This window comes from Podarcis liolepis, assembly GCF_965112155.1.
Source record: "Podarcis liolepis genome assembly, chromosome: 9".
Taxonomy (NCBI): Eukaryota; Metazoa; Chordata; class Lepidosauria; order Squamata; family Lacertidae; genus Podarcis; species Podarcis liolepis.
The window spans coordinates 24,396,395-24,406,678 of record NC_139564.1 but is presented as its reverse complement, the minus strand read 5'-3'; the positions used below and the strand labels follow the sequence as shown (position 1 = coordinate 24,406,678).

Below are 10,284 nucleotides of genomic sequence, written 5' to 3'. Positions count from 1 at the left end.
GTGAGGTCTGACCAGAGCAGAATACAGTGGCACTATTACTTCCCTTGATCTAGATGCTATACTCCTATTGATGCAGCCCAGAATTGCATTGGCTTTTTTAGCTGCCGCGTCACACTGTTGGCTCATGTCAAGTTTGTGGTCAACCAAGACTCCTAGATCCTTTTCACATGTACGTCTACATGACCAGTCTGTAACAACCCAAAACACTTAGTGTGATTCCACCCGCCCTGACCTTGGAGAAGATTAAAGCTGCAGTCATATAAAAAAATATGCTCCATTAAATTCAGCAGGGCTTGCTTCTAAACAGAGATGTAAATGGCTGCACTGTAAGAGTATTTCCAAGTAATTGGCCTCAAGATTATGCACAGGTAGGTAGTATAGACAATTTAATGCAGCATCACAAAAGGCTCACCTGGCACCTTTATTACATACCTTGAGGCACCAGGCAAAAATGTTTCTCTTTAACCAGGTGCTTTGCTGATTACTGTTCTATGGCTTTTTAACTGTGTTTGTAGGAGGGCACTTATTGGTTTGCTATTGTTTTAGTATGTATTTTGTGTTTTCATTTTGTATTTTTATGTTGTGAACTGAATTTTATTTTTAATCTGCATGTTGTAAACCATCCCATGATGAAGGGCAGGACAGAAATTTGAGTAAACAGAACAAACTGGACCTAGGCTATAAATGAAAAGTTGACCCAGAATCATTCCTTGGAAATTCCCAGGAAATTGGCCCGGGAACATCAGGGAAGAAGTCTATGGTTTAGCAGAAAACTCATTATGTGGTCAGGAACAAGTCATTCTCCCCATCTGTAAAACAGAAATAATACTGGCCGCCAGGCAGAGATGTTATGAAGCAGTAATCAACTCAGTCTGAATGCCAAAAATGCTCCAAGATATGAACTCTGTATTAAACACAAAGTAATTTAGTAGAAAAAGATGTTTAATATGTCTTTCTTATCTTTTATGAAGAGGAATAACTACATTCACACAATAATGGATTTTTCCTTCACACATGTATTCTCTTGCTGCCTTAGAATGAATATCAAAGTAAACATTGCCCGAGACACTGCTCTGATAGAACACACACCCCAACTGAGAAGATACTCCTATGTGCAAAGCAGGTGAACTCTGCTGCAGGAGCCTGGTGTGGAAAGTGGAAGTCTGTACCCAATATCCAAAGTTACACAAGAGCAGCCCCTGCCCCTCATGCACACTATGCAAAATGTTTTCCAACACCAGCCACCTGTTAGGCAAGGGTGGGGTTAAGGAAGCAGAAGCTCAACTGGGAGCCTCCACTACCCTACAACTCTTCAACATCTCACAGCTTCTATCAGCTTGCACTGCCTAACCCAGAGACAGGCACAACTTTTTTTTCCTGCCATCGCAGGCTGCTGTATCGGGGACAGGTGGTATATGGCAGTCATGCATCACTGACAAACACTTCTGTCAATTTGCAATCATGAAAATGATCAATTTATATTCCTCTAACCCCCACCCCCATTCTCTCAAAAGGAGCAAGAACAAGCCATGGTGGTACATGAGTAAAAGTGTTACTTTTGGCTTGAAGCCTTAGGGGTGCGAAGAGGAACAGGATTGAAGGACAAAGGTTTTACATTTAAGGTTCAATACACTTAGGCCTAGTTAACACTTCTGAGTATTTTTTAACAATCATAAAAATAGACACAAATCTGTTAATAAACTAACCGCCTGTAACAAGTGTTGCTCTTTATACAAGAAGAAAAGGAGACAGCAGCCCTTTCCTTAGTTCGTTCTCTTTTTCTTGTCTCTCTGGACAGGAGGGATGGGGCTGTGGAATTTTTGCTATTCATTCCTCTTCATGAAGAGAAGAAAATCTGATTTCTGCTTTGCGACACTCCACAATAAGGCACTAACCCATTAAGTAGCCCCTAGAGGACAAAGGGAAGATTTGAACAGGGAGGGAGGAATATATTACTAATTGTTTGCTCTTCGCCAGGGTGGGTTACAACAATTTAAAATACAACATTAAAAACAGTTGCAAGTACTCACAATTGCAAAATCTACAATCATCAAAAATAGGGTGGGTTCTTAAAGTATACATTTCAGGTGTCAAAGGCATTCACTGAAAACTGTATAATGAAGTTGCCAGAGTGGACAGGGCGTTTCACAACTTAGGGGCTGCCACAGAGAATGCCCTCCTCTGCTGAACTTAACACCCAGGACAAGAAAGGAGGCAGTCTTTCAGATATTTGGGGTGGGAGTGCTTTAGGGCTTAAAACACTAACGTGAGCATCTTTTATAAAATAAAATAATCACTACATAAGTATAGGAAGCCACCCTACACACCAGATACTTCTGTGTAGGAAACCATCTGTGGGTCATATTTAATTATTGTACTCTCATGTGCTTGCTTCAGGTTTACATTGCTGGAAGTCATGGTTAGCAACATGATCTACATATACAATAAACTGTTGTATATTCCTAGATAAATGTTTCTTCAATCATTCTTGGTTTCCTTCTGGACTTTAAAGCTAGCCACAAAGACTGCCTCAATCTCCCTCAAACTGGGGATAAAACTGATCTCCCTTGGAGGATTACTGTAAACAATATTAGTTGTTTATGAAATGTTTTTTACAACAGTACTTATATAGCTTTTCTCATAAATAGTATTGATTCTCTCATCTCAGACACTGTAGCCAGTTTTTTAAAAAATATTCTTATTTCATGGCCTGTAATCTGTCAATGTTATGATTACTCCTCTAGAGTGGACATTTGCTTGTCTATTGAAAAAAACCTGCGGTGTAATTCACACTGCTACAAACAATGTTTTAAAAACACGAGAAAAGTCCTTGCAATACCTTTATTTTCCCCTTAGTACTTATTTCATCTTTAGATTGTGATAAAGATTAAAAGTGGAGGTTGGAAAATCATAGGAGAAACAATTTACTTACGGTAATTTCATCCTCATGAATACTCTGGCCATAAAGAAACTCAACAGGACGCTGACAAATCCAATAAAAAGCAGCAGAAATCTGTTCAGCTTTGGGATATTTGGTGCATTAGAACGGTCCAATATTATAAAGCCAAGGCCTCCCATTGTGAAGAGGAAGCTGGAAGCGAGCCCTTCCATAATGTACTGTCCATTTACTCTGCATACAAGACAAGGAAATATTTTAGTTTGAACAGCAGTGCTACGGATTATCTGGCTAACCTGTCACATTGTGTAAAATTCACAAACATAGGTGCATGCATATATTCTACTCTCACAATAAAAACAGTCATCATGGTACAGTGGAAGATAGAAAATAAAATAAATGATCAGTGTCACATTACAGGAAAACCTGCTTCCTCTTTGAAACCATTAGACTTGATGCTATTAAACAAAGATGAGAAGTTCCCAAAAGCAGTGCAGATAGCTACCATGCCCAGATCTCTATAATTTACTGAGAAGCAATCCCATCAAACATCTGGCTATTCCTTCAGCTATAACTATCAACACGCACAGAGCCCAATTTCTTTCCAGAATATGTCAGGCATTTATTACTGGTTTTCCCTTTGCCATGATACTTCTTGTTGCTTTAGATCCCTAGTCCCCAAATAGGATGGCCCTACAACTCATTGTAGCTACACATAGTGTGTATTCTCTGACAATTAGTTTCCATCCTTGACAGTAGTTTAAACCACATGAATGACTATTAACTCAGTTCAACTAAGATTCTGTTCCAGAGAGCAGGAGGACTGTCTACTAAGTTAAACAACTTCTTTTAAAATGATGTTAGTGTTTCTATTCATTTCTGTAGCTCGCTAAAGCTACAATAAGCTTTGATCACAATGTTCTAACAGCCAGCTCACCATGTAAACAGCAGTCAAAATACTCCATAGTAATCTTTAGAGAAATACATTTTGCTAGTATCGAGTATATTTTCTACCTGTAAGCCAAGAAGGCCACAGGCCTCTGATGTCCATGTTCATCTGTCATTGAGCCAACACTGGGAGGTTCTACAATCACATCATAAATGATTCCTACAGAAAGAGAGAAAATGTAAATTTAGTTTGAAAGAACACACACACACATACACCACCTTCCCTAAGCCTAAAGGTAGAAAGAACCTTCATGATCTAAGGTCTTTTTTTCATGTGAAAAATTTGGTGGGCTGTATTTAATTTTAGACATACAAAAGTGTGCAATAGAGTACACAGCTACTATATCACAAGTTTCAGGGAGAATGAGGACTGTGGTTGTGTATCTTACTACAATCCTCCAATGCAGTCCATCGTTACTACCCATGCATTTACATGTGTGTGCAATGATACAAATAGTTTACAACAATCCTGTAATACAGCTCAATTGTTAATACTTCAGGTTGCAGTCCAGTATATTTTCTCTCCAGCTCTGCTGAAAGACCAGCTCAATCAGGAGTCTCCCTCAGCTGCAATATAGTAGCACCCACTCCATATTGTCGGGCTACACAGCAAAGGGAGAGGCAGCACTGCAGAGCCTTTAGAGACCTGCAGCTTTTGACTCCTTTTCTCCTTTCAGTTACAGTCATACCTCGGGTTGCGATCACTGCAGGTTGAGCTTTTTCGGGTTACGGACGCGCCAAACCTGGAAGTACTGGAACAGCCAAATCGTGTCTCGCGCATGTGCAGTGCTGTCCATTGCGAATGTGTCTCCCACACAGATCACATTTGCAACCCGAGGTTCCACTGTACTTGCTGTGGTCTAAACCACTTAGCCTCTTGGGTTTGCCAGTCAGAAGGTTGGCGGTTCGAATCCCTGCGACAGGAGATGAGCTCCCGTTGCTCTGTCCCAGCTCCTGCCAACCTAGCAGTTTGATGGCACACCAGTGCAAGTAGATAAATAGGTACTACTGCAGCAGGAAGGTAAACGGTGTTTCTGTGTGCTCTGGTTTCCGTCATGGTATTCCGCTGCACCAGAAGCGGTTTAGTCATGCTGGCCACATGACCCAGAAAGCTGTCTGTGAACAAACACTGGCTCCCTTGCCCCGAAGCAAGATGAGTGTTGCAACCCCATAGTCACCTTTGACTGGACTTAACAGTCCTTTATCCTTTAAAACAAAAAACAAAAAAAAAAACTTACTTGCGACAACCACTCTTGTCACCAAGAGCCATTCTCCAACTTAGAATGGGCCCTCAAATCCCCCTCTCCAGAGTGTACTGCCCAGACCACCACACCTCACACCAGCCTAGTGCTTTCATAGGATCATAATGTTGGGAGTCCGAAGATCATCAGGTTCAACCCCCTGCAATGCTCGGCTGGGGTGTGTCTTTAGAAACTTTAAAATAAGCCAGCCAATGGTGCTGTAGTGGACAATGTCAAACTAGGACTTGGGAGGCCAGGGTCTGAATCCCTGCTCAGCCCTGAAGCTCATCAGGTGATCCAGTGGGCCAGTCACTGTGCCTCTCAGGCTTAGCTACCTTATGGCGTTGTTGTGGGAATTCAATGAAGAGGGGCAGGGAAGTGGTTTGTTGCAGGGATTCCTCAAGGAGGAAAGGCGATATTACCTATGCATGCCATCTCAAACTCCTTAGAGGGAAAAGGCTTCAGGGCATAAACAAATAACAAAAGAAATGAATGAAATGGAACAGTAGAGTTTCTGCACCCGTCCCTGGGTTACTTTCATTTGCTAGTGTTTCTGGGGCTTTCCTAAAATAATTAATACAAAAACACCCCTTCCGTAGCAAGGCACAACTCAGGACCACCCTGGCAAGCAAACGGGAAGCCTGGTGATAAACCCATTCCCTTTTCATGACTTTCCCCCACCCATTTTTGGCTTTTTTCACTCCTAAATGGAAGATTACAACTAGAATATGCGGCAACGGAGAAAGAACAGAAATTGTTTATTGAATATTTACAAACAGATTGCAAGCAGGTAAGAACACTGGCATGATTATTGTAATAGTAACCTGCAGTTTTCATAAGAGTATATCTTTAAAGCAGATGAATGAATGAACAAATTAAGTTAAATTCGGATATACAGAATTGATTTTTAAAAATCAATTTAAGGAACCACAGAAAGAGGGGAGAGAAGGAAGTCTAGTTTTGAAATGTTAAAATGACTGTGAATTAATTGAGAGGCATAAAGCTGAAAATTCTATATATGAATATGGGGCAACCGAGGAGGCAGGAATGAGGTGCGCGTGTGCATTTGCGTGTATTTTTGTGCGCGTGTGCATTTGCGTGTATTTTTGCGCGCGCCTGAAGGCCCACCGCGCAGAGCCTCCCGTCGCTCCCAAGGGAATTACCTCCCGTGATGAGGAAGTACGAGACCACTACCAGCGCGTAGACCGTCATGGCCGAGGGCATGTGCACCCAGCTCGGCTTCTTCAGCTTGATGTTGGGGCACTCCAGCACCGCGAACGGAACCCGGTAGAGCGTCTCCATGTCGACTCTCAGCGGCGGAGGCGGCTCGCCCGTCCCGTCTCCTCAGGCCACAAACTCCCCTCGTCTCCCAACGGCAGCTTACCCCGCGCATGCGCCGTTACAGAATCGATCGGCTCGTCTGGGCCACCGTCCGTACGATAACGAAAGCTGAGGCGGTAACTAGCCGGGTCCTGCAAGGGAAACAAGACAAACACGTCTCAGGAGAAAAAGGAAGGAAAATAACAACGTGCCGCGTAAACGAAACGCAAAACGAATAATTGTGGAGAAACCCGAATTTGAATGCGGCGCGTTATCAATATTGTTTTTACCCTCCCGCGGCGTGCGGTAAGGAGCGGCTGGGAGAAGATACTGATCTGCCAAGTCCTGACAACGCTCAACGTGGCTTTCTAAACGGGTAGACGTGGCCCTGCCAGGACGCGCGTAAGCCACGCCCCCTCAAATAAGCCGCGCCCACATTCCAAGTAGAAGCTGCCATCTGCTACGTCACACCCTCTATCTTACTATTTTGTGCAGTATTTATTAGAAGGAAGCTCCGCTTAATCTTAAAAAAGGGCACAATAGTTTTTCTTTTCCTGCAACCGACTAAGGAGCTATCTGCGGTGGCAGTATCATATTGCATTAAACAATCAGAAGTTCCCCCAAACAATCCTGGGAACTGTAGTTTTTTAAGGGTGTTAAAAAGACCTCTTACAGCATCTTAAAAAGCAGAGACATCACCTTGCCGACAAAGGTCTGTATAGTTAAAGCTATGGTTTTCCCAGTAGTGATGTATGGAAGTGAGAGCTGGACCATAAAGAAGGCTGATCGCCGAAGAATTGATGCTTTTGAATTATGGTGCTGGAGGAGACTCTTGAGAGTCCCATGGACTGCAAGAAGATCAAATGCATCCATTCTTAAGGAAATCAGCCCTGAGTGCTCGCTGGAAGGACAGATCGGGAAGCTGAGGCTCCAATACTTTGGCCACCTCATGAGAAGAGAAGACTTCCTGGAAAAGACCCTGATGTTGGGAAAGATGGAGGGCACAAGGAGACAGAGGATGAGATGGTTGGACAGTGGAAGACAGGAGTGCCTGGCGTGCTCTGGTCCATGGGGTTTAGTCAGACACTATTAAACGACTAAACAACAACAAAAAGACCTCTATTCTCCTCAAAGAGCTACAATTTGCAGAATGGTTTAATGATCCATCTGTCTTGACAGGCAGCTCTGAAATTGTACTTCTCTGAGCGGGGTCTCCTACCAATCCTCACCCTTAACAAACTACAATCCCCTGAATTCTTTGGAAAAAACCATGACTGCTTAATATGACTTTTAAAATGTGGCTCTTTTGGGGGGTTATTGCTTTTATTTTTATTTTATATAATGTGATCTTTTTATGTGAACCGCCCTGAGACCTCTGGATATAGGGTGGTATATAAATTCTAATAATAATAATATGCATGATGCTGCTTTAAATGTTTAGATGGGGCCTAATATGGTGTTATCTCTCGAAAAGGCTTTGCTGATCTAGGCCCCTTCTACACATTTTCTAAAAATCTACAACTCCCATAGGTCCCAGTCAGTGTAGCTAATGGGCAGCGACACTGGGAGTTGTATTCCCAAATAATTGCCAGACATTTGGTTGGCAAAGGTTGTCCTGGGAACAGTGGTTTCCATATTTTTTTCCCCTGTCAAACCACTTGAAAAGGCTGAGGATCTTGGTGGAAAACTTAATGATTTTTCTGCCTTTTGCAGGAGCTGGAATGTGCTGCACTAAATGCTGTATTGTTTTTTGCTGTATTTTTACAGACACATTATGGACCACCTAAATGAAGCTCATGGACCACTGTTCAAGAACCCCCTGCCCTGGAAAAACTTCCAATTTCATCCACTTGCTGCTCAGTTATCCTTCACTATTTATTCACCTTAGAGCAGAACAAGGCAATAGAATTCCGAGCTAAGGATTTCAAAGTTCAAGATCAGAACTAAAAATTGAGCAGCGAAACATATTGACAGTTAGTGAAACTCCCTTCATACTGGTTTTTAAAGACAGTCCCAAATACAGCACATTAAAGTGATCTAGCCTTAATGTTACTAGAGCATGAATAACTTTGGGCAAACTCTCTAAGAAAGGGTGCAGTTGGTACACCAGTAGAATGGTCAGGTAAGTGAAGGGAACAGGAAAGAGTCCTTGTGTAATTTTGCCTAGAATAATCTCTGTGGGTGTTGAACAAGACTCTTGGGTTTGATAACCTTTATAGTTTGTGTTTAACGTTTCACCTGCAGCTTGGATTTAAAACACATTAATGATATTTATAAGGGGGGCATTATAATTCTGTGACTTCCTGTGCATGAGTACCTGCTTTGACTTCTTGTTTCTATCAAAAGTAAGAACATATAAGTTGATTATTTTAAAAATACTAATCTTCATAGACATATCCAGATGACAAAATTAGTGATAGTAATTGCAGTTGATAAGAGTAGCCACAGCATGGCAGAGTTGCTCTTTAAGAACAAGCCCACTCTCTTAACTTGAATTTTCTTGGTTGCTCAGCTTGTCAAAGCATCTATGTCTTTGCCAGAATGTACATAATCAATATACATGTGGAACTTCATAATTAAAGATGCGGTTTTCAACATTGAAATTAAGGTTAATGAGTTACACTTGATTTTTTTTAAAAAGTAGAATCGGCAGAGGGGAATAGCCTGAAGGTTAAGTACAACACCAAACCATTAGTGGCTAACTGGTGGTCCTCCAGCTGTTAACCAGACCCCAGCCACCGTAAGTGTGATATTGTCCAACATGAGCTACAGCTTCCCCCCCCCCCCCAAGAGTGATTAAACAGTATTTTGGAAGTACAAACTTCAAGAAATTATCGGGTATATACACATTTTATACTCCATCACCCACAAGATTTTCTATAAGCTAAGGAGTTAGTATACTAATATAAAGTTTTAAACTACCGAACAAAGAGGATTTGGTGCATTCTGCTATTTAGATTTAGCTAGGTGGCTGTCTCAATCCATCAAATGTTGAATTGTTCTGTTTATACACAGAAAAGAGTGGTGGATGACACCAGCTGTTTAAAAGGCTGTCTCTTTCTACCACATTCAACAGTTATGCTTTCCTAGGTCAATTTAGAGCCATTTCCTCTTTTAAAAACCAGTGTTTTCCCTTTCTCATTAGAATTAACAGAAAAGGCTCTGCTTAAACTACTTTAACATGCAACTCACAAACTGAGGTAGTTTACTTTTAGCATGTCCTGCAGCATCAGACTCCTCTTCTCCCGATGTTCTTCATAAATTCAAAACAAAATTAGGGCTTTTTCATTAAACATTAAGCTTCTACTGTCTCCGAAAATCACGCAACGCTTATTAAAAAAATTCTACTGAAGCCAATTAAACTTTCATCTAAATGAATTAAGATTCAGGAGTTAGAATAAACAAGCATTTGCCAGATTTTAACCCTTTCCCTCGCACAATAAGACACCTCCTGGAAGCAACCTCACCTCCTGTCATTGGGCAACTATGTTCATATACACACTTGCTAGTGCAGAAGCATCCATTCCTAGTGTATTTTCCCCAGCTAGACTGGTTGCTCCCAGGCATTGACCATGCTGCAAAAAACACAGCTGAAGTTGGCACTTCCACATGTGCTGGGCCATTGTTAGATTCAGAGGGAAAATATTAATGGACATTTATTTTTTTTTATATTTTTTATTGCTTTTTTTCCAAGGTCAGAATACATCGTCAATAACACAACAAAAGCGATTTTACAAAAAGAAAGAAGAAATTATATAAAAGAAAATTCACTTTTCCGGGTCTTTTTTCATAATCAACTGGACTTCCCCAAATCTTCCATCCCTGCTTTCTTTACAATAAAAATAAGCAGCAAATTGATACCTTGTTTCATGTGTTTTT

General features: G+C 41.4%; 1 protein-coding gene across 1 annotated transcript; it reads right to left on the bottom strand.

Moving 5' to 3' along the window:
* Positions 1-924: 924 nt before the first annotated feature.
* Positions 925-6,740, bottom strand: OSTC (oligosaccharyltransferase complex non-catalytic subunit). Its single transcript, XM_083459375.1, has 5 exons — positions 6,657-6,740; positions 6,249-6,557; positions 3,911-4,004; positions 2,933-3,130; positions 925-1,909 (listed from the first exon to the last, which is right to left on the bottom strand). The coding sequence occupies exons 2-5, from the start codon at positions 6,385-6,387 to the stop codon at positions 1,891-1,893; spliced, it is 450 nt and encodes a 149-aa protein (XP_083315501.1). The 5' UTR covers positions 6,388-6,557; positions 6,657-6,740; the 3' UTR covers positions 925-1,890.
* Positions 6,741-10,284: the final 3,544 nt, after the last annotated feature.

Excerpts from the sequence above, each read along its gene's own strand:
- OSTC (XM_083459375.1), bottom strand. The coding sequence starts at position 6,387 with ATGGAGACGCTCTACCGGGTTCCGTTCGCGGTGCTGGAGTGCCCCAAC. Across the intron at positions 4,005-6,248 it reads GTACTTCCTCATCACGGGAG|GAATCATTTATGATGTGATT; the intron begins GTAATTCCCTTG and ends CTCTTTCTGTAG. Across the intron at positions 3,131-3,910 it reads GTGGCCTTCTTGGCTTACAG|AGTAAATGGACAGTACATTA; the intron begins GTAGAAAATATA and ends TCTTGTATGCAG.